This window comes from Myotis myotis, unplaced genomic scaffold, assembly GCF_014108235.1.
Source record: "Myotis myotis isolate mMyoMyo1 unplaced genomic scaffold, mMyoMyo1.p scaffold_m19_p_1, whole genome shotgun sequence".
Classification (NCBI taxonomy): domain Eukaryota; kingdom Metazoa; phylum Chordata; class Mammalia; order Chiroptera; family Vespertilionidae; genus Myotis; species Myotis myotis.
This window is the reverse complement of record NW_023416313.1, coordinates 151711050-151736491: the sequence shown is the minus strand read 5'-3', so window position 1 is coordinate 151736491 and position 25442 is coordinate 151711050. Positions and strand designations below refer to the sequence as shown.

The 25442-nt window shown below is 35.3% G+C and overlaps 2 protein-coding genes across 2 annotated transcripts; one reads left to right on the top strand and one right to left on the bottom strand.

Moving 5' to 3' along the window:
- Window positions 1–17880: 17880 nt before the first annotated feature.
- Window positions 17881–18819, top strand: LOC118664358 (olfactory receptor 4F15-like). Its single transcript, XM_036324381.1, has one exon. It carries the CDS (start codon window positions 17884–17886, stop codon window positions 18817–18819), a length of 936 nt encoding a protein of 311 aa, XP_036180274.1. The 5' UTR covers window positions 17881–17883.
- Window positions 18820–20625: 1806 nt separating this feature from the next.
- On the bottom strand, window positions 20626–21537 carry LOC118664350 (olfactory receptor 4K1-like). Its single transcript, XM_036324369.1, has one exon. It carries the CDS (start codon window positions 21535–21537, stop codon window positions 20626–20628), a length of 912 nt encoding a protein of 303 aa, XP_036180262.1.
- Between the last annotated feature and the right edge of the window lie 3905 nt (window positions 21538–25442).

Sequence of the window (25442 nt, the reverse complement as noted above, 5' to 3'; positions counted from 1 at the left end):
GAATGGCTATCATCAACAATTGACAAGTGCTGGAGAGGATGCGGAGAAAAGGGAACACTCATGCACTGCTGGTGGGAATGCAGAATGTAGACCGGTGCAGCCACTATGGAAGACAGTATGGAGTTTCCTCAAAAAGTTAAAAATGGAACTGCCATTTGACCCAGTGATCCCACTTCTAGGAATATATCCCAAGAAAACAGAAACATCCATCAGAAAGGATATATGCATCCCTATGTTCATAGCAGCACAATTTACTATAGCGAAGATCTGGAAACAGCCTAAGTGCCCATCAGCAGATGAATGGATTAGAAAACTGTGGTACATCTACACAATGGAATACTATGCTGCTGTAAAAAAAAGAGAAGGAATTCTTACCATTTGCAACAGCATGGATGGAACTGGAGAGCATTATGCTAAGTGAAATAAGCCAGTCAATGAAGGAAAAATACCACATGATCTCACTCATTCATGGATAATAGAGACCATTATAAACTTTTGAACAATAATAGATACAGAGGCAGAGCTGCCTCAAACAGATTGTTAAACTGCAGCGGGAAGGCCGGGCAGGGTTGGGGGGCAGGAGGTAGGGGGGTAAGAGATCAACCAAAGGACTTGTATGCATGCATATAGGCATAACCAATGGACATAAGACACTGGGGGATAGGGGAGGCTAGGGGACTGTCTAGGGCGGGGGGGGGGGGAGAGAAATGGACACATATCTAATACCCTTTGTAATACTTTAAGCAATAAAATAAATAAATAAATAAAAAGAAATTATGGGTGTGATTACTGTTACAAAGTGATCATAGGGAGTGCTGTAATAATATACAGTGAAAGGACCTATCCTGGACCTGGATTCTGGGAAGTCTTTCCTGGTAAAATGTAGATGAAGCATGCAGAAAAAAAGTTTTAGGCAGAATTATTATCCAGTGCAAAGACTCAGAGATGAGAGAGTATGAAGTTTTCAGGTAAAAGAAAACAAAATTGGTTCTGTAATTGAAAGGAGAGAGCATATTCTCTGAGTTTGGAGAGGGGGGTGGGAGCCATGTCTTGGATGGCATGATAAACCTTGAAAAGGAGTTAGTATTTTAATTTAAGGACAGTGGAAAGTATGTAAGGGTTTAAGCAAAATAATCACACACTTAGCTTATATTTTTAAATATCTATTACTAAAATGTAGATAATGAGAATTAAGACAAACAAGATTTGAAGTTGGAAGACTGCATAGATGACTTAATATTTGATTCCTAAAATGACATGTGAAGCCTTAGAAAATAATGATGTTATTGTAGATGAAAATAAGAGGACATATTTAAGAGGTGTTTAGAATGTGAAATTAATAGTACTTGCTGATTGATTGAATATTGGGGGTTAAGGGGGAAGGACTCCATTATTAATTTCAGAGCAACTGAATAAATATTGGTGCCATTTAATGTGACTGAGGACTCTAAAAAAAGATCAGGTTTGAGGAGGAGATGATTAGCTTAGTTTTAGACTTATTGAGTGGAAGATGCCTGTGAAGCATCCATGTAAGTGGGCAGTTAGATTTGTGGGTTAGGAACTCAAGGAATAGTACCTTAACTTTGGGAGCACCTAGTTCTTAGACAGTAATTAAAGAAAGCCGTAGGAATGGATGTCACCTAGAGAGAGAACATAGAGTGAGAATAGGCCACAGATGGAATTGTGAGGAATACTAAGTGTAGTTGAGCAGATGAAGTAAACTCCGAAAAGTAGGAGGAAAGAATTCCCCCAAAAGTAGGAGGAAAAGCAGGTTTTGGTGTTGCAGAAGCCCAATAGAGTATCTGATGGAGAGCATGGTTAGCAATAATTAAGTAAAGAAGAAATTCCTATCCAGGTGAATACCAAAGCATCAGAAAAAAAGTATTATTGCTTTATTTATACGAAGAAAATGGAAGATCTTATTGGAAACGTTCTTGGAGAAGCACAGGACAAAATAACATAGGCATTAGTTACTTTTAATTGAGCAGATTTTACTTATAGAGCAGTAGAAACTAATACATGAAAAAGTTTTGTACAACTTCAATAAAGTGTCTTCAATTAATGGTTTTGGGAAAATTGGACAGATACATGCAAAAAAATGAAACTAGACCACCAACTTACACCATTCACAAGAATAAATTCAAAATGGATAAAAGACTTAAATATAAATCAGGAAACCATAAAAATTCTAGAAGAAACCACAGGTAGCAAAATCATAGCAATATGTTTACAGATATATCTCCTAGGGCAAAGGAAACTAATGAGAAAATAAACAAATAAAAATCAAAATAAGCTTCTGCACAGCAAGAGAAACCATCAACAGAACAAAAAGGGAACCTATTGTATGGGAGAACATGTTTGGCAATGATACATCTGATAAGGGGTTAATATCCAAAATATATAAAAACTCATGCAACTTAACAAAAGGAAGACAAACAATCCAATTAAAAAATGGGCAAAAGACCTAAATAGACATTTTTCTGAAGTGGACATACAGATGGCCAAGAGACATATGAAAAAACACTCAAAGTCACTGATCATCAGAGAGATGCATATTAAAATGACAATGAGGTATCACCTCACACCCATCAGAATGACTACTATCAACAAATCAACAAATGACAAGTGCTGGCAAGGCTGTGGAGAAAAGGGAACCCTAGTACATTGCTGGTGGGAATGCAGACTGGTGCAGCCATAATGGAAAACAGTATGGAGTTTCTTTGAAAAATTAAATATGGAGCTGCCATTTGACCCAATGATCCCACTTCTAGGAATATAACCTAAGAAACCAAAAACACCAATAAGAAATAATGTATGCACTCCTATGATCATAGCAGCACAATTTACATTAGCTAAGATCTGGAGATAGCGCAGTGCCCATCAGTAGATGAGTGGATAGAAAAACTGTGGTACATTTATACATGGAATATATGCAGTGGTAAAAGAGAAGGATTTATTACCCTCTGAGACAGCGTGGAGGGACTTGAAGAGTATCATGCTAAGTGAAATAAGTCAGTCAGAGAAAGGCAATATCACATAATCTCATTCATATGTGGAAACCAATGAATAATATAAACTGATGAATGGAGTGGGTCCAGAGACATGGAAGGTAATCAACCAAAGACCTTGTGCATATCACCAATGGATACAGATAATAGGGTGGGAAACGTATGGGGTAGTGGGCGGGAATGGGAGTCAATGGTGGAAAAAAGGGGACATATGCAATACTTTCAACAATAAAGAATTATTATAAGAAAGTTCCTGTTGCTCAGCATCCCTGCCAGCATTTGGTGGTGTCATTGTTCCAGAGTTTGGCCATTCTAATTGGTGTGTAGTGGTATCTCGTTATTTTAATTTGCAATTCCCTGCTCACATATGATGTGGACCATCTTTTCACATACTTATTTTCTATCTGTACATCCTCTATGGTGAGAAGTCTGTTAAGGTCTTTTGCCCTTGTTTTTTATTGTTGTTTTGTTGTTTGTTTGTTTTTTGAGAAAAGAAAGAAGCTCTACTTACCCATCAATTGGCAAGAAGACAGGAGGCAAGACTAAAATCTGTCTCTCTGATCCAGGATTTGGGATGTGGTTTTAAGGTGTAGCATTTTAAGGATTCACAAAAGTTATTTTTGAGGATTGTATCCAAGATTTAAACTTTGGATCTGGGTCTTGTTTTTTTCTTCAATATATGTATTGATTTGATATTGGTTAATAAAATTATATAGGTTTCAAATGTACAATTCTATGGTACTTCATCTGTATATTGCATTGTGTGCCTACCATCCAAAGTTAAATGTTCTTCCATCACCATATTTTTGACCCCCTTATTTGACTTGCCTTATTGCATTAAGAAGGACTTCAGTGCCACCCCATGGCCCTTTCCTTCTGGTAACCAACATGCTATTGTCTGTTCAGCCCTTTTAAAATAAACTATTTATTTTCATATTGTTGAGTTTTAAGATTTCTTTGTATATTTTGAATAATAGTCCTTATTCTGATTGGTATTTTGCAAATATTTTCTCCTAGTTTGTGGCTTGTATTCTTATTCTCTTGATGTTGTTTTGCAGAGCAGACATTTTTAATTTTAATAAAGTCCAGCTTATCAATTATTTATTTCATAGATCACATCTTTGGTATTCTATCTAAAAAGACATCACCATAACATGATCATCTAAGTTTTTCCTATGTTATCTTCTGGGAGTCTTGGAGATTTTCACTTTATATTTAGGTCTATGTTTCATTTTGAGTTAACTTTTATGAAGGGTATAAGATGTATATCTAGATTCACTTGCATATGGATGTCCAGTTGTTCCAATACCATTTGTTGAAGAAACTATTTTTGCTCCATTGTATTGCCTTGCTCCTTTTTAAAATCAGTTGACTATATTAATGGGAGCCTCTTTCTAGGCTCTCTATTCTGCTTCATTGATCTATTTGCTTATTTTTATTTATTTTTTTAAAATTTCTTTATTGATTAAGTTATTATATATGTGTCCTTATCCCCACATTGCCCCCCCCCATACCCTCCCACTCATGCCCTCATCCCCCTGTTGTCTGTGTCTATTGGTTAGGCCTATATGCTTGCATATAAGTCCTTTGGTTGATCTCTCCCCATTACCCCACCCTCCCCTGCCTTACCTCTGAGGTTTGACAGTCTGATCAATGTTTCTCTGTCTTTGGATCTGTTTTTGTTCATCAGTTTATGTTGTCCATTATATTCCATAAATTAGTGAGATCATGTGATATTTATTTTTCTCTGACTGGCTTATTTCACTTAGCATAATGCTCCCCAGTTCCATTCATGCTGTTGCAAATGGTAAGGACTCATTCTTTTTTACTGCAGTATAGTATTCTATTGTGTAGATGTACCACTGTTTTTTAATCCACTCATCTACTGATGGGCACTTAGGCTGCTTCCAAATCTTAGCTATGGTGAATTGTGCTGCTATGAAAGTAGGGGTGCATATATCCTTTATGACTGGTGTTTCTAATTTCTTGGGATATATTCCTAGAAGTGGGATTACTGGGTCAAATGGGAGTTCCATTTTTAGTTTTTTTGAGGAAACTCCATACTGTTCTCCATAGTGGGTGCACCAGTCTGCATTCCCACCAGAAGTGCACGAGGGTTCCTTTTTCTCCTCATCCTCGCCAGCACTTGTCGTTTGTTGATTTGTCGATGATAGCCATTCTCACAGGTGTGAGGTGGTACCTCATTTCGTTTTGATTTGCATCTCTCGGATGGTTAGTGACTTTGAGCATGTTTTCATATGTCTCTTGGCCTTTCTTCTATCTTCTTTCGAAAAGTATCTATTAAGGTCCATTGCCCATTTTTTGATTGGGTTGTTTATCTTCCTTTTGTTAAGTTGTATGAGTTCCCTATAAATGTTGGAGATTAAACCCTTATTGGTGATAACATTGTATTTGCCTATTTTTAAAATTTTGGCAATAATACACTGTCCTGATTATTATAGCTTTATAGTAAGTCTTGAATCCAGGTAATACCAGTCCTCCAAGTTTTCCTTCAATATTGTGTTGGTCATTCTGAATCTTTTGCCTCTCAGTATAAACACAAGAACCAGTTTGTCAACCTCCTTAAAATACCTTGTTGGGATGGAGTTGAATCAATAACTCAATTTGGAAGAACTGAACTCTTGACAATATTGAGCTCCAGAGACATTTACCTGAGGACTTCTTTGAATATCAAAAGTGCTCAACCCATGTTCAGAAACCTGAAACTCGCATGAACTTAATGCCCCAGAGCTACACCAATACAAAAATATACGGCTTTTTTGTCTCTCAAGTGGTACAACTATAATTTATAGACTTTATACATTTTCTTAGAGGGCACCCCAGCTGGCCACAGCAGTAGGATACCAATCAACACAGCCTCTATTGGCATCCTATCTTTCCTTGTCTCCTGTCCTCATTGCTGGATGAGATATTTTTAAATTCAATGATTTATTAAAAAATAACATGTGAATACAGTCTAATTAATAATATTTCAAACAATTAATTACATGTATTTGGAAGAAATATTAAAGGCCCTCTTCATCTGTCCTCTTGCAAGCTCTTTTATTCTTGGAGGTAACAACTATCATTCTTGTGAGTGCATCCTTCCATTGCTGTTCCTATCAATAGTGATGAGTGTTTTTCTTTATTAGAGATTTTTCTTTATCTTCTTTTTGTTTTCAGTTTGAAATTTAAATGAATTGAATGTGAAAGACTATTATTAAATCATTTCTTTCTTTTCTCTTGCTCCTTACTTTCCCTGCTAGTCTCCTCCATATTTAATTATCTCATTTTCTCTCCCTAGAAGTTTTATCTCATTAATTTTTAGATTTGAAAACATTTAAATAAATTTATTTGTTCTATTTGCAATTTTGTGCTCTGATTCTTGAGTTCATAACCATCTCAGTCAGAGAACATAAAGATTCAATGCATATTTACTTGCTTGGGTGCTACAGTGCACTTTTCAGGCACCATAACATATAATTATCATGACACTTAGATCCATTTACTGTAAAGAAAATAGGCAAAAAGAGGGTAAGTGACTTTCTTAAGTTTTATAGTTATTAAGTGAAAGACCAATGAGAGATATGTTCTGGGAAAGGATGCTGCTTTATAGGAGAGTTTGAGGAAGTACATGAATTTTCTGAAACTTGAAAAACAATAAAAACTTTTATAATGCAATAAAGTATTTCTGGATAGCTAGTAATGTTCTGTTTATTTTCTTGGGTGTTGGTTGCCTGTTTTAATTTTTGAAAACCCATACAGCTATACACTCATGATTTTCTTACCTTCCTGCTTTTACAGGTCTTCCTTGCCCAGTATTTCTACCACTGTCTGGCTCAGGTATAATAGACTCATTCAAGGTTGAACAACAATCAGAATTAGCCAGTTTGAAACTATGTAGGAATATAAACTTATAAAGAATGTAATGATCTTATAAAAGGAATGAATTACCTTGTAATTACAACAAAAACACACTAAAGGAGACTTCTGACAGGTAAAGAGCTTGTAAATTGTAACATATTTTTACAATAAGAAAAATGTTGGGTACTGAAAATCAATGACTTTTTTTGTATCCATAAGATAGCTGAGGTCATACAGCAAACTGGGAGAGAGGCATATTAAGAAATTAAATGATTGGTTTATTGACTAGGTTTTTGTAGGGAGCGGCTCTAGAGTTAAAGCCTCTAATTGACCTGTGGCAGAACCACAAACAAGTCCCAGCTTAGAGGGCAGAGCCCTCTTAGCATAATTAATCTTGACCTTAAAGCTGCCCCCTAGATCCTTCCTAGGTAACTAATGGCCTGTGGGAGATGCAGCAAGTGCTGCCAAAACAAGTGAAACTTACAAGAGCATTGTAATTATGTTGACCACTACCTTATTTTTCTCTGACATAAAGACAGCTTGCTGGCTGGATCCTTCTCTATGGCCTCATTCAGGCACAGGAGATCCACCAAGCCCCAGCTATAGTCTGTCTGTCTTTTCTTTAATCCTTCGTCTCCCCGCCTCAGGCTCACCAAACCCTTGGCTGTGCTGGCACGGCACAGGTCTTTCATTTCTCCTTTGTTTCTTATAGTATTAAGTGGTAGGATTAAAAGATTGTGCCAATTCATTTAATTCGACATTGGTTATAAAATTATATAGATTTCAAGTGTACAATTCTATTAAAGTAATATTTAAATCAGTGATTGTTGAAATGTATTTTGTATCTCGACAGTAATAGATAATGGGTAAACTATTTTACTTTTCAACTACTGGTTTTACCACTTAACATATATTACAAATTAAACTTCAAAGGGGGAAGTTATATTAAAGACTCATAAACTCTTCTGTATGAAAATACTAGAAATTATCTAATTTAATCCTATAGCAATTCTATCATATTGATTATTCATTTTTGTTTTAATTCGTCCAGTGACAGATAGCTCATTCTCTAACCAAAATAATAATTTCTTGAAAGCTGATATATGTACATTCTGTTCTTTTATTCATAACAATTTTATTAATTAATTACATTTTTAGACAGATTTCTATAATTTTTGAGGGACTAATTTCTATTATTAATTACTTATGTGGTCATTTGATTTGGGTAAGTATTATTTAAAAAGTCACTAGACTTTTGTTCATTAGATTCCACATATAAATTTGTCTTTCTCTGACTGGTTTCTTTCACTTAGCATAATAATTTCCAGGTCCCTCCATGTTGTCTCAAAGGGTAATAGATCCTTATTTTTTTATAGCTGCATAGTATTCCATTGTGTAAGTGTACATGGAAGCATGCAACAGACTGATGAATCTCAGAGGGAACGGGTGGGTAGGAAGAGATTAACTAAAGATCTTATATGCATAACCCATGAACATAGATAATAGTGTGGTGAAGGCCTGAGGAGGGGGTCAGACCGGGAAGAAGGGGGGGCCCATGGGGGAGAAAAAGAGACATCTGTAATACTTGCAACAATAAAAATAAATAAAAAATAATAAAGTTAAACTTAACTTTGTACCTTCTCTGCACCTGTGCAATTTTTAAACAATTAACTTACAACATTTACCAGATTAGGCTTCATGAAGAACTTGGTATAACATTTAGTAAACAGCTAATGATTAATAGCAACCTCAGTAACAACACTTACATTTGCATATTTATTTCAGTTGAAACTATGTGTTTAAAAGGAATTCTTATTATAGATTTGAATGCCCATGATTAAGTTGTGTGAGACTGAATTTAGTGTTCGTTTAGATTTCTCTTTTGAGCAGCATTCCAGGCATTTAGTATATCTGGGGTTAGGGCAGAATCTTAGGGTCATGTGAGTTCTTGTCTCTGTCCTGTTACTAATATGAAGTAAATCATGTGCTGTAAGTTAAAAATTTTTAAAAATATATTTTTTTATTGAATTCAGAGAAGAAGGGAGAGGGAGAGAGAGATAGAAAAAATCAATGATGAGATAGAATCATTGATTGGCTGCCTCTTGCACACCCCCTATTGGGGATCAAGCCTGCAACCCTGGCATGTGCCCTCGGAACTGAACCTGGAACCCTTCAGTCCGCAGGCCGACGCTTATCCACTGAGGCAAACCAGCTAGGGAGGTTATCATTTTTTTTTAAAAAAATATGTTTTTATTGATTTGAGAGAGAGAGAGAGAGAGAGAGAGAGGGAGAGAGAAACATTAAAGATGAAAGAGAGTAATTGATCGATTGGGGATTGAGCTTGCAACCCAGGCATGTGCCTTGACCTGGATTTGAACCGTGACCTCTTGGTTCATAGGTCGACACTCAACCTCTGAACCACATAGGCTGAGCTGTATGTTATCATTTTTAACTTATTAATTTAAAAACTGCTCTTTTGCTTCATTGCCTTATTATGTGATATGAAATAGTTGTCATATTGATTATGAAATTTAAAAACTACATAAACCTGTGAACCCCTGTTCATGTGCTATAACAATGACAGGAAAGGGAGACAGTACAGTACAGTACAGTATGGTCTTTGAAATCAGACAGATCTGGATTTGAATCTTGGCTCCACAATCAACAGAGTGGCATTGGTCAAGTTACTTATTTTACCTGAGACTTAGCTTCATTAAAATGGAAATTCACCCTGGTTGGTTTGGCTCAGTTGGTAGAGTGTCAGCCTGGGACCAAAAGGTCCTGGGTTTGATTCCAGTCCAGGGCACATGCCCAGGTTGCGGACTTGATCCTTAGTAGAGGACGTGCAGAAGGCAGCCAATCAATAATTCTCTCTCATTATTGATGTTTCTCTCTCTCTCTCTCTTCCTGTCAGAAATCAATGAAAATATATTTAAAAAATGGAAATTCAAGTGAAGTTTCTCACTTAAGCCTTTTCATTGTGAATATGCTTCACAATAGAATTTTAAACTATACTTATTCAATGTGTTAAGAACTATTCTCTGTTCATTGATATTAGTTTTAAATGTAACTTATAGACATTCTAATACCAGGAAATATTGGTTCTTCTTTAAAGGATCCCTCAGGTCTGCTAGGTTGAACAAATATTATTTTGTTTTCCTTTAATTTAATTTTATTCTATATCAAACTTTTAATATTCCATTTTTCTTCAGGCCATGGGGATTCCAAGGCTAAATTCCCAAGATGAATGGATTGAGAACTGTTAGGTCACCAAAGAGTCAGGTGATCATTGAGAATTGATGAAGTAGCTCTTACTCTAGTTATGTCCCCAAAGTAAGCACAGGGCATCAAAATGGAAAGATTTAAAAAATCATACATGAGTATCAAAAGATATTGCTTTCTGAAATATTTCTTCTTTTTGTGCTCAGGTAAGTGAATAAGATAAAACTAACATTGGCAGTCTGCTGAAATTCCAGAATTATAAGGATTTTATCTCACTTTTTCGATTCAACAAACATTGAATACCTCCTAGGTGCTTACTTTTAGCAGGAGAGAATCAAAATTTGTTTCAGGTTACATAGGTGGTTCTAGATGTGCAGTTTATGCCCTGATTTAAGGGAAGATTTTTGTGTCTGGATTATAGCATATTCCAGGAAAGATGAGAATGACTTGGACAGCTGATTATTAGGTGCACTGTTTTGGACCGTGCCTAGATGGTTTTGAAAACTGATTAAGACAGGAACTGATTTTTCCCCTTCTATGTTCCATACTTTTGGGTTAAATTTATTGGTTTTTTATATCTATTGAAGTGTATTTTATAGAACACTGATTTTTTTTTACTTCAAACTTGTTATTATATTGTTCTTGAAACTATAGGAAAATCTAAGTGTGACCGTGGAGGTATTCTGGCTCTCATGCTTTTGGAGGAGCAGTATAGGAGTGGGAAGGAGTGAAGTGGGGTAATATTCTATCATTTCAGGTTTAGTGAATACACCTAAGGAAATAAAAATGTTTTACGGTATGAATTTCTCTTGATAGAAATATACTTTTTAGATAAGTTAATCATACTTCGGTGCCTTAGAAGTTTCGACATTCAGGTGTAGGGAAAGTAATTTGAAGTTTACAAATTAGTGGATTCAAAATTACTAGAGAAGTATCTATACTTTCACAGAGGGATTGGTTTGTAGAAGGCCGGTCACAGAATCTTGTTGGACACAGTCAGGACCAGTGAGAATAAATCAGTAGGGGAATGTGGAGAAGACAGAAATGAGAGCAGCTTTCTGTGATTCTTCTTCCTCTGCCAAGATTACACTGTGATCTTTGTAATATTGTGCTTTATTCCTTCCTGTTCCCATAGAATTAATGAGAGGAATGAACAGAAACTTTGGTTCCTCTGGCCCAAACCCTAAATTCAATATGCATATTTACTCTAGAATTTTCATACTTTGATTTTTTTCCATTGGACAGACATTAGACATGTTGGTAAACATTTATTTAATACTTGTAATATTTCTTCAAGAGCATGAAAAAATATTTGGGTATTATTGAGTAGCTCATAGACTTTAGTGATATTAAAATAAAGTCATCAGATAAAAATCCTTAGTAATATATTTGACAATACTTCAAAGTATTTGGAGGAAGGAATTTAAAATAAATATGTAAACTGACATTAAAAAATAATTTTCCAGGAGACTGTTTTATTTGGTTGAATGCCATAAATACCAATTAATATAAGCATGCCAAAGTTAATTTCAGAAATTTGGGGGGAGTGCAAAGTTGAAAAGTATCATATTTGTTTCAATTATTTCTAACCTGTATTAAAAAGGTAAAAGAATAATAACAAAGGGAAGGCTCATCTAAGGAATCAAAGACAAAAGATTGTGTATAAACATTTGATCACCTTGAACTAATTAAGATTAGTAGAAAAGAAGTAATGAATATTATAAAATAGTGATCATTCCTATTTACTTTTTTACTATTTTGTTTTTTATTGGAGAGAAATTCTCACATGTAGAAATAACCATCAGTATAAATAACTTACAAGAGAAGTATGCACTGAGATAATTGTATTTATTAACAGAAGAACATGGAAGATATACCCACAGTTCCGGAGATAGTTTAAAAAATGAAGGAAAGTACTTAGTATATTGATGGTGACTGAGGAATATCACCATGGCATTCAAAGAGCTTCTGCTGCTATTGCCATTTCTAGCTCCTGATTCATATAATGAGAATTGAAAGATTCATTAGAATCAAGTAATGTAGCGCTGAGCTACAGTGAGGAGTGTAGTGAGGTCTGGGAAGTTCCATGAACTGATAGGTTTCAGAGATGAATGGACAAAAGGAATTAAAATTATGGAGGAATTTAAAAAATAATGTAGTGTGTTTCATAAGAAATAATTAAGACATACATATTTAGAAATATATTTAGCCAATAAAGCAGAACTTGCTTAGACAGTGGAGTGTCTGGAGAGACTGTTGGGAACCAGCCAAACTTTCTGTATATCCCATCCTCTCAATGACATAAATTTAGACAATAACCCTGAGGACAACAGCCTCCTAAGCACGTGGTTTCCAACAGGACTGTACACTTGTTAGGTCTATCTTTTCTAACTTGCTTATGCATGTTATTCTGTGGAAAATGGTGCTAGATGAAGCCTCTTCTATCAATTTGTTTTAATTAATTGAACCACTCTTAAACTTGTTGGAGTAACTCTATTGGCTTAGGATAAAGTGACAGGGAGGTTGTGAGGGATTAATTCACACTGCCAGATGCTTAAAACGATTTTTATTGAATTTATTGGAGTTGAAACTTGTCAATAAAACTACATAGGTTTCAAGCGTGCAATTCTAACGCATTATCTGTATATTGCATTGGGAACTCACCACCCAAAGTTAAGTCTCTTTTCACTACCATTTATCCCCCTTTTGCCCTCTTTCACTTCCCCCCACCTCCCTTTCCCTATGGCAATCACCATACCTTTATTTGTGTCTGTGTGTGCATATGTGTTTGCTTAATCCCTTCACCTTTTCACCCAGTCCCCCAACTACCTCCCCTTGACAGCTGTGCATCTGTTCTCTGTATCAATGAGTCTGTTCCTATTTTATTTGTTAGTTTATTTTGTTCATTACATTACACACGTAAGTGAAATATGGTATTTGTCTTTCTCTGACTGGTTTATTTCATTTAGCACAATACTCTCCAGGTCCACCCATGATGTTGCAAAGGCAAGAATAAACAAATGAGACTGCATCAAACAAAAAGGTTTTGCACAGCAAAGGAAACCACCAACAAAATGAAAAGACAACCCACTGAATGGGAGAACATATTCACCAATGCTACATCTGATAAAGGATTAATTTCCAAAATTTATAAAAGACTGAATAAAATAAATTGAAGACATTAGCCAAAGAATATATATATATATATATATATATATATATATATATATAGCCAATGGGGACAGACAACAGTGTGCCAAAGGCTAGGGAAAAGGGAGGCAGGGGCTGGGTGGAGGTAAGCAAAGCGGGGATAATGGGAGACATCTGTAATAGCCTCAACAATGAAAAAAAAAGAACTTATACAACTCAACACTAAGAAAATAAATGATCCAATTAAAAAATAGGCAAAGGACCTGCATAGACCCTTCTCCAAAGAGAACATACAGATGGCTAAACAACATATGAAAAGATGCTCAACATCACTAATCAACAGAGAAATGCAAATTAAAACCACAATGGGATATCACCTCAGACTGGTCAGAATGGCTAAAACAAATTTTTTTATTGATAATATAGTTAGTTATTCTATGGACAGGATGAAAACTATATGATGAATCTTACATACCAAGAAACTATTATCATAAGATTATCCATCATTACTCATAAATATTAATTAAACACTTACTATGGGCCAGAATTTGTTAATGAGATACTATCTATCCTTAGAGAACTCAAAGATATGTTCGGAGTGTCATACAGAATGGTCAAATATCCTATATAATAAAAGGGTAATATGCAAATTGACCCTACAGCAGAACAACTGGGAATGACTGGTCACTATGACACACACTGACCACCAGGGGGCAGACACTCAATGCAGGAGCTGCCCCCTGGTGTCAGTGCGCTCCCACAGGGGGAGCTCTGCTCAACCACAAGCCAGGCTGACGGCTGCCAGCACAGCGGTGGTGGCGGGAGCCTCTCCTGCCTCCTCAGCTGCACTAAGGATGTCTGACTGCAGCTTAGGCTTGCTTCCCGCTGGCAAGTGGACATCCCCTGAGGGCTCCCAGGCTGCCAGAGGTATGTCTGACTGCCAGCTTAAGCCCGATCCCCTAGGGAGCAAGCCTAAGCCAGCAGGTGGACATCCCCCAAGAGGTCCCAGACTGTGAGAGGGCACAGTCCGAACTGAGGGACCCCCCTGAGTGCATAAATTTTTGTGCACTGGACCTCTAGTCAATTATAAAGTAGCATCACAAGTATTATGCTTGTACACCATAACATGAGAAAATAAAGAAATAAAGTAAATTGCAGTTGGAAGAAAGAGGAAGCTGTACTTGAGGAAGTGATGCATGAATTGTATTTAGAGGTGAGAAACAGCAGAACTAAAAGCATTCAGTTCAGTTTGCAGGCATACAAGCAAGCAAGCAAGCAAACATTTAACAAAAACAGGGTTATCCAAGCAGTTCAAGAAAGTTGAAGGATATTTTGTGGGGATAGTGGAAATCTAGATGTGAGGCTAGGAATAGACAGAGGATAGATAATCTTTGAAGGAGCCTAAACTTTGTGAAGGAGTAAACTTGAAGGAGTTTAAGTAGGACTGCAACTCTCACAGAAGTCTCTGTGAGAGACTTCTTTTTCTTTTACTCTCTGAATTGCTTATTTCTCTTTTCTCCTGTTTTTATTCTGTCACTTCTCTCCCCTTTCCACTTTCCCCCATCTCTATCCTTACACACACACACACACACACACACACACACACACACACCTCTCTAGAAAAAGATGGTGTTAAAAATATAGAAGTTATAATTCATCTACTAGTAAAATTTCATTTCATTTTACTATTTCATTTAACATCCCGCAACATATCAAATTTTCACATTTGTATTTTAAAAGATCCATAATCTTTATTAACAAGTGTTGATTATTTGTAAAAGACATCTATAATGCAGAAATAAGGATTTTAGGAAGAAGTTCAAATCATGTATAATCAATCACATTTTACTATGTTAATAATTCTTAAAAACTGGGCATTTTAATTTTTAAAATTGATTTCAGAGAGGAAGGCAGAAGGAGAGAGAGAAACAAAAATGATGAGAGAGAATCATTGATTGGCTGCCTCTTGCACAACCCCTACTGGGGATCAAGCCTGCAACCTGGGCATATGCCCTGACTGGGAATCTAACTGTGGCCTCCTGGTTCATAGGTTGGCACTCAACCACTGAACCACACCAGCTGGGCAAAAGTTAGGCTTTTAAGATGTTTTATGGGTATATGCACAGAATCATACTAAAGTGATATTTTTCATAGTTAGGTCTCTGTTATGTAGAACTATACTATTATTTTTAATAGCTACATAATAGCTGATGATATAGCTACATTATAATTTGATTTAAAATTCTGTATTCATTTGGTTATTTATAACTATTTGCTATTGTTATAGAATAATAGGATGATGAACATATGAAAATATATATCAACACTGTGTAATTAAACTGGGATTTCCTTTTGCTTATAATATTTCCTCCATGAATTTAATCCTTCGTTTAGTGTTAGGAGCCCCTGTATGCTTGTTATTGCATAGATTTAAACATTTTAAATTCTAATAAACATTATTAATTCTCACTCTCACCAATCATGCATAAGAAATTCTACATATAAGGTTATGTATATATCCCAGTTGAATGTATTATTGTAACAGTTCCTCATTAATTTAATTTAGGTTACATTCAAATTTTTCCTTTTTATAAGTAATTGTATAACATTTGCCATAATAGCTAAATATTTTAGCTCATTTTTTGTTATACATTAAGAAAAACTTACTTAATGGGAGTCTTTAATCATAAGGGAAGTTTTAAATATTTGATATATATGTTTTCAAATTGTATTCTGGAAAAGTTGTATGATACGTGTACTCTGAATCCTATAGTATGAGAGAGTCTCTTTCTTCACAGCCTCACTCACTCATATTATTAATTTTTAACTCAATATAGTAATTCTATATTGTTTTATTTACATTTCTTTAACAGTGACTCTGTTCTTCAGATGTTGACTATTTAGATTTCTTATTTGGTCCAAGTCTTTGTGTTTGTTCATTTTAAATTTGGCTTATCATTATATTTAACAACTATTTTCCCACCTTTAATTTTTTCTTTTAAAAAATTATATAGAAGATTTAAATTTTGAATCTGAAAATGTCAGTGTTTTCATGCATGATTTGCACATGTTAGGATATGCTTAGAAAGAGTTTTCTCCTACAAAGGAGTATCTAAAAATAAGTTCATATTTCCTATTTCTTTTAGTTTTATTTAAATACTAGAGGCCCAGTGCATGAAATTTGTGCACTGGTGGTGGTGGTGGTGGGGGGAGCCTCAGCTTGGCCTGTGCTCTCTCACAGTCAGGGAGCCCTCAGGGGATGTCCGACTGACATCCTTAGCACTGTGCTCATCAGCCGTGAGCCCGGCCTCTGGCTGAGCAGCGCTCCCCCTGTAGGAGTGCACTGATCACCAGAGGGCAGCTCCTGCATTGAGCGTCTGCCCCTGGTGGTCAGTGCACATCATAGCGACTGGTCGTTCCGCTGTTTGATCGATTTGCATATTAGCCTTTTATTATATAGAATCCATTAAAATTTACTTTAGTTACTGTTGTAAAGGAAGGAATTCAACCTATTTTTTCCAAGTTTGGTAAGTTGTGCCAACACCATTTATTGACAAGTTTATCCTTTCTGTACTTATTTAATGTGATCCTTTGACAGTCTTCTAATTGGTCTCTCACTCTTTCCTCTGATCCCTCTATCACATTCTTTATTTTTCAGTTACTCTAACCTTTTTAAAGCAACAATATGATTATTTCATTGTTCTGCCTTAATTGCTTTCTAACACTTCTAAGATATAGACCAAATTCTTCACACACCTTATTTGATTCTACTTTGATCAGACCCTTACAGGTCTTTTATTTATTCCAAATTGATCTGTTTCTTCATGTTTCAGAATAGTTCCCATGGCCTTTCCCCTGGATAGATCACTCTTTCTATCCTTCTTCACTTATTTAACTTATAGTTTGCATAGCCCTTTGTGGTTTTTTTTTTCTTCCAAATAAGTTACTACCTTTAAGTTAGCCCCCAATAAGTTCTGGGACTTTAATTCATTTGCTAGACAATTTGTTTATAAAAGAGATACAGTGGAGCCTTGACCTATGAGTTTAATTCATTCCGAGACCGCGCTTGTTAAGGAGCTCGTTAAGGAGCTCGTTAACTCAAATTACTCTGTCAACTCAAAGCAAAAAATCGGCCTTGAGACAGCTGGTATCTCAAAAAACTCGTTAGTCTGGACACTCGTAAGTCAAGGCCCCACTGTACTGTGATAATTGAATGTAACCTCATAATAAATTATCTATTCTAAATATTATAAAGTGGTGCCTTTAGAAAACCCCCCAAATTTTATATAATTATTTAAGCATTTGCATTACTTGAAGTTATTATTATCATCTAATTATACAATTAGTTATTTAATGCCTAGCTTCACAACTAGACTACAAACTACAGAAAGATAGGGTGTTTACTTTATTCTAGAATGTGGCACAATGCAAGTATCTAGAAGGCCTTCTGGGTAGTTGCTCAGTGAATACATGTTAAATTAATAAACTATTGTATGACTTTTCAAAGGATTTTTGTGATGGGTAGTGAAGATTTCTCTTTAATATCAGAATTTAAAACCCAGTAACAACTCTTCTTTCAATATCTCTGGTGCATTATTTTATAATTATTTTTATTTGTTTTTCAGGTAACACAAAGTCAATGAATAAAGCAAATTATTCTGAAGTGTCTCAATTTGTGTTCCTGGGACTTTCTACCTACAAACCAGTGCAGCATTTCCTCCTGGCCTTCTCTACAGTGTTTTATGTAACAATTGTTCTAGGAAACCTCCTTGTTGTGCTTACAGTGACTTTCGACTGTCATTTACATTCCCCCATGTACTTCTTTTTAGCCAACCTCTCATTGATTGATTTCTGTCTTTCAACTTTAGCAGTTCCTAAGATGATATCTGATTTATACTCTGGGCACAAAACCATAACCTTCCAGGGATGTGTCATCCAGATGTTTGTCCTTCACACCCTGGGGGGATCTGAGATGGTGCTGCTCATTGCCATGGCCTTTGATAGATATGTGGCCATATGTAAGCCCCTCCACTACCTGACTGTCATGAGCACACAAATGTGCATTTTGTTTGTTTCTGGTGCTTGGGTTATAGGCCTCATTCACTCAGGGGTCCAGATAGCTTTTGTTGTTCATTTGCCTTTCTGTGGTCCTAATGAGATAGATAGCTTTTACTGTGACCTTCCTTGGTTTATCAAACTTGCTTGCACAGACACCTACAGAATGGAATCCATCGTTACTGGCAACACTGGGTTTATTTCCTTGGCCACCTTATTCTTGTTGATTATCTCCTATATCTTCATCCTGGCCACTGTATGGAAACACTCTTTAGGTGGTTTGTCTAAGGCCCTTTCTACTCTCTCAGCTCATATCACTGTGGTGGTTTTGTTCTTTGGACCATGCATCTTTGTTTACATATGGCCATTGCCCACAGTGGCAGTGAATAAGTTTCTTCCTGTTTTGGACTTTCTGATTACACCTATTCTGAATCCTATTATCTACACATTGAGGAACAAGGATATGAAGATGGCAATGAGGAGACTAATTAGTCAACTCCTGAGTTTGAGGAAGATCTAAATAACTCATACGCCATAAATGACTTTGTAAATTTTCAAGCAACTTCAAGTAATACAAATGCTTAAATAACTATAAAATTTGGGGCTGTTTTTTTCCAAAGGCACCACTCTGTAATATTCACAATAGATAATTTATGATGCGGTTACATTCAATTATCACAACATCTGTTTTTTAAACAACTTGTTTGGCAACTGGATTAAAGTCCAAAAAAATGTTTATGGGAAGTTAATGAAAAAGTATAAAGACTTAGAATCTGCTGAAAGTATGACCTCAGACATTAGCCTTCCTGGATTCAAGTGAATTAACTTAGAGCTAATATACTCAAACTTTTGAGGAAACTATGAAATGTGCAACTTTCCTCTGAATCAAACCCAGGATATGAATAATCAAATTATATATTTTTCTGAAACATAAAAAATGTGTGAGAGAGGTTTTAAGAAAGGACCAAGTGATATTTTACAACTGAAAAGGAAACATATGAAATTATGAATTCAAGTAAGCTCAAAAAACAGACTGGACACAGCAGAAAAAAGGATCAGTAGATTCAGACAAGTCAATAGGTATTATCTAAACTGATGTACAGAAATTAGGAAAATTTAAAAATCAGAACAGATAAATATAGGGTGTCTGCAAAAAAGGTATACATACACTTTGAATAATTAGAAAGGCAGTATTTATTAAAATAATTTCTTTTTCTCAAAATTGAGCTGTCAGCTGTTAAAGTGTGCATAAATTTTTGGGGACACCGTGTGTGTGTGTGTGTGTGTATACACACACACACATATACATATATATGCAGAAATAGTGATTGTTTTATTTAAGGGTCTATGCCTCAGACTCTATCTAAGTTAGCAGGACCATGTTATCTCTAAAAGGCAATATGAAATTTGAAATACATCTGGTGCCATGAATTTCAAATGAGGGGATATAAACATGTATATCTTTTTGAGGCAAGGTGTAGGAAGAATTCTTAAAAGTTTTGTTATATGTAGTAATGAACAATTCACAAATATTGTACATAATCTAGTTGCTTATTATGTACAGGGCACCTGAACACTACAATGACTTAAACAAATAGTTTATTGTAACTTTTATAACACTTTTCCCCTGATTTTATTGGTATAGATATTAAACCCTTTCATCCATTTATAAATAGAAAGAGAAGTAGCAAACTACTTAAAGGTTGTTAGTATACCCATCATTCTATTTAATGCATATCTTCCACAGACAATTACATAGTTTTCACAAATTACTAAAACATGAAGTTGAGGGAACAGCATTCTCTCCAGATTATAGTTATAATTCAATTTTTATCTGAATGTGATGTAAAATGAATAATGATTACCTTTATACCATCTTTTCAGATAGATAGGTAGCTAGAATGTTAACTAATTGAGAAACAAATTTATCCATTAAAGAACAAATACAGCAATATTCATGCACTGACATATTGACAAAAATTTAGAGAAGATCTATGTGAAATTCCTTGCTCAAGAAAATGCTTAGCATAATAAAGAATTTCAAGATATGTGGTGGGTGTTGAAGTAACAACACCAACAGTAATAATAACATTAACATTGTTATTAACTTCAATTTATCCTTGAGCACAACCAAAATCATAGTTATAAAGACTGGCCAAATTTCCCAAATCATTTTGCATTCAATGATCAATAAATGATTGTGGACTATAAGAGAATTGGGGAATGTTTCCCAGTCCCACATAACAGGGCAAGAGTGGCTAATTTAGGGTTCTTACAGTGGACATTCTGATATTGTAAGACCCGAAATATCACAGAAATCCACATGCTAACATTGTAGTCTCTTAATGGCATTTCTAATCTCTTTGTTTCTTAGAGTGTAAATAGCTGGATTTAGGAGAGGTGTAATGACTGCATAAAATACAGCGAGAAACTTGTCCACCCAGGTGATGCTGAGTGGCCACAGGTAGATGAAGATGCAAGGCCCAAAGAACAGCACCACCACTGTGATATGGGCAGTACAGGTGGAGAGCGCCTTGGATGCTCCATCCTTAGCGTGAAGGCAGACAGTAAACAGAATATAAGAGTAAGATATCAGCAACTGTATGAAGCAGATGGTTGCCAGTACCCCACTGTCAGCATTTATCAACATTTCTAGAACATAGGTATCCATGCAGGCTAGCTTTATTACCAATGGAATATCACAAAAAAAGCTATCCAATTCCCTGGGTCCACAGAAGGGGAGCTTTATAATCATAGCTAGTTGGCTTATTGAATGCACAAAGCCAACGATCCATGATGTCATCACTAACAGAATGCACATGCGTCTGTTCATGATGCTGGAGTAACGAAGTGGCTTACAGATGGCCACATAACGGTCATAGGCCATTGACACAAGCAGCACCATCTCACCCCCTCCAAAGAAATGTCCAAAGAAAATCTGACACATGCAGCCTCCAAAGGAGATGGTCTTGTTTTCCTTGAGAAAGTCTGTGATCATTTTAGGGGTGGTGACTGAGGAAAGGCAGAAATCAATGAATGAGAGATTGGCTAACAGGAAGTACATAGGGGAGTGCAGATGACTGTCAGTGATAATTAGGAGCACAATGAAGATGTTGCCTAAAATGGTGATCAAATAAAGTGAAGCAAATATCACTAGGAGGAAGGCCTGTAGCTCCCATGAGTTACATAGCCCAAGGAAAATAAACTCTGACACCACAGACTGGTTAACTTCTTCCATTTAGTCCTGTTTGTTTTAAATTCATCTGAAGAAAAAACATGAAATTCAACTTTTGAGTAAACAGTATGTGAATCAGGAGAAGAGGATCTTTTATACATTATTAACAGGAGGGTATACTGATATAATCACTTTGCGCCTTATCTTATATACTTCAACATTCACACATTCTATGACCTAGCCATTTCATTCCATTTAAATACTCCAGATAAACTCTTGCATATGTATATAAGGAGAAATTTATAATAATACCTGTAGGCTGGACAATGCAATATTATTGTGACAAATAAAATACAGCTATATATACTGATATAGTTATATCTTAGTAAGATATAATAATAAAGGGGAAAAAATCCAAAGCAGATCCATTCAGCATCATTTTAAAAGGTAAAAAACAATAGAAAAATAACTATACTTTGCAGGAACTGTATAAATGATAAAACTATGTACAAAAAGAGAAGATGCTAAAATGTAAGTAACCTCAAGTGTGGGAAAGCTGAGGGTGAGCATGAGGATGAACACATAGCAGTTGTATGTTATTATCAATTGTTTAGCTCTTGTATTAGGTCATGTTTTCATTGGTGTAATTTTTTTAGTAAATAGACAAATACAACATGGGCATGGAAAAATGGTGAGAATATGTTTTGAATCAAGGATTATAATCAATTCAATACTGTGGACCTGAGATAAAACAACTTTTTAATAAAATGATATTTTGTGTAGCGGATATATGCTAGAAAAATAGTTTTTATATGTAAATTTGAAAAATTGAAATAATATTTAGCACATGACTAAAGGTTAATGATTTTTTATTAATGCTTAAATACACGAATCAATCAGTTAAAAAAAGAGATATTAATACTAGTCTTGCCAAAGAGATGAAACTTTTTCACAGAGTTAACTAAGTAGAGGAGCAGATAAATCAAGGAGAAGGTGAAAGAATGAATGTTCTAGGCACAAAGAAAGGATAAATCATGAGCATCTGGAATAAATATTCTCTGTTCATAAAACTCAAAGCCTTTGTAACCTGCAAGAAATTACTCAAAGCCTGAAGTATACCTCCGCCACAGTTGAGTCCTGAAGTTGAGTCTTGAATATCGAACTCTAAAATATGTTTGAAAGCTTATTTTGCTAGAGATTAATAAGGACTACAGAATAAAGAATCTGGTGTTAAGTTTTTCATTTGAAACAAGATAGCTTCTGAGAAACTAAAATCTGGAATTCTCGGCAATGTCTAAAATGATACAAAAGCTGTGATGAACACTGGGAGAGAGACTGCGTCACGGTACTTGAGAGAAAGATTATTTTTGTGTTACACATGAGAGGGTCCTTGGGTCCTGAGGATCTGGCTGTAATTTTAGAGTTAGGTAAATTCTTCCATTCCCAACATGTCCATAGGAAGCTACTTTCATTCAGTATCATATGCTTTATCACGATTTTTGAAATACATGTTCTCCCAAACAATCTTTGGCAGAGTAAATTACATACACAAATTAATTAGAATTCTTATCACAAGTTAGAGAAAGTTTAAGATTGTCTCTAAAAGAGTTATTGTTGCTATTTAAATTACTTTAAAAAAATCTAAAATTCCTATTAAGCTGGAAAGTAGATTTATATATGTCTCTTTTAAACTTTTTTCTCTCTCCTCCCAATTTTTCTTCTCCTCTTTCCTTCTCCTCCTCCTCTTCCTTCTTTTACAAATATTTGGATCTCAGTCTTTGCCATATAGATCAATTATCTCTAACAGCCATTACTAAGTTCTTGATGACTGGTGTTCCTAGCCCTCTATAAAAGTTGGGAACAGCTATATAGTTTTAAATTTTTTTCTATATAACTCAGAGGTATACAAAACATTTTTAATCACTCACAATAGCAATCATACTCATTTTGTCTAAAGGTAAATGGCCAAACACAGTTAACAGAGGACCTATTAGAATTAGGAAAGAGTGTTGGTTTAGAGAAGAGTTTAGTTTGTTAAGAAGAAATATGATTTCTATGAGTCAAGAAAAAGGATGCTCCTTAAGAATTAATGTTCTATGAAAAAGCATTGACATAGAAGAAATATAAATAACCAATAGTTGTATGAAATATATTCTCTGTATCTATAATAATTCTGTTATTTTTCTTGGCACTAATTGCTTCAGGGTTTCCTCTAATTTAGTCTGGACTTACCTTCACTGTTGTCTATAATTGAAATTTTTATTGATTTTTTTAAATTTAGCACATGATTATCAGATATCAAGTATGAAATAAAAACAAAATTAGAAAGTGCTAAGTGTGCAAGAGGCTTTTAATTTGTTCTAATATGGCCAACAAGAATTTATAGAATATTTTCTTACTGCACACTCATCCCTTCTGGGCTCTTTAGATGAAAAAAAAAAAAGAAAAGAAAAAGAAAAAGACCCAAGGTGCTATAGATTATATCAAAGAAGTAAAAGTCTGCCGAAACCGGTTTGGCTCAGTGGATGGAGCGTTGGCCTGCGGACTGAGGGGTCCCGGGTTCGATTCCGGTCAAGGGCATGTACCTGGGTTGTGGGCACTTCCCCAGTGGGGGATGTGCAGGAGGCAGCTGATTGATGTTTCTCCCTCATCGATGTTTCTAGCTCTCTATCTCTCTCTCTTCCTCTCTGTGAAAAATCAATAAAATATATATATATAAAAAAAGAAGTAAAAGTCTATTTCTTCTTTATTACCTAATACTGGCTTTAAAAATTGTTAATATTGTTTTAGTTGAGTTACTAAAGTAAAATATTACTGCTAAAATAATTATGTTAATATCCATATTAATAATACCATTATAATAAATTTTCAAGCATGTTCTAGGTGGGAGAGATAAATCTTCAGTTTCCAAGAGTATGTGTAGAATCAAAAGACTTGAAAGCAGAACTCACCAAAGAGAATCAAAATTTAAGAGAAGAAAAAAAAGAAAAGAAATGTGAAAAAATTTTCAGTTTTCCTTTTGGAGCTGCTAATTTCAGGATCATGTCAAAACTAAGTCTCTCTGTCTCTCTGTGTGTTTCTCTGTCTCTCTCTGAATGCATCCTATGTGCTAGAAACTTTCACTTATATTGTCTAAATTAATCTTCACAATAACCCCATGAAATATGTCTTACTATTCTGAGGTTGATTCTCAGTGCAACCTGTTAGAAGTTTCAGGGCTGATAGCATGACAGGGATGCACACCCAGTGTTCTCTGACTTTAGTCCTTCTCCTTCTGTGATAGCATTCTATATCTCCTGCTGTTCCAAGAGCATTCATTCCATTTCCATGGTAACTACTGACTGTTAATAGCTTTTGAGATATTTTCCTCCATGTTTTCTACTAGGCTTCTTTCTTAGCTAAATCATTAATAATCAGTTTTCTCCATGTTGGAACTTTCTATTAATTATAGTACATATCTGTGCCTGGAAGAGTTACTTTACCCATGAAAATTGTGGAACCTGATGATTGTGGTGCTGTGAGAATATGAAAACTTCCTCAACTAGGGCATTGAAGGCACTATGTGACTGTATAGAAGACATATCTTTTGATGCTATAGGAAGTCCAGAAGTACCAGGATGTAGCTGAGAGAAACAAAAAACCTTTGATATTTCTGGTATCTATGAAGCAAAGTATGCACAACTTCCATCCCAATTAATATGTATGGATATATGGTATTAAAACATTTTGAAGTTGTTTTCAGTGTGACGGGAAGGTAATTAAGGGAGAAATTAAGAAATTTACAGAGTATAAATTATATTTTCTTACCCGAGAGACACCATAATTCACCACATTTTTTCCCATGGATAAAGCATTGTTCATAATCTAACTAGAATCGGAAACAAAGTCATATTTCAGCAAAACAATCCATTTTCTGTTGTAACCAGTGATCGTGGGAGTGTGAGGCATATATTCACTATAGAGAGCAG

What these genes read in the sequence shown, in the direction of transcription:
- LOC118664350 (XM_036324369.1), bottom strand. Translation starts at nt 21,537, where the DNA reads ATGGAAGAAGTTAACCAGTCTGTGGTGTCAGAGTTTATTTTCCTTGGG.
- LOC118664358 (XM_036324381.1), top strand. Translation starts at nt 17,884, where the DNA reads ATGAATAAAGCAAATTATTCTGAAGTGTCTCAATTTGTGTTCCTGGGA.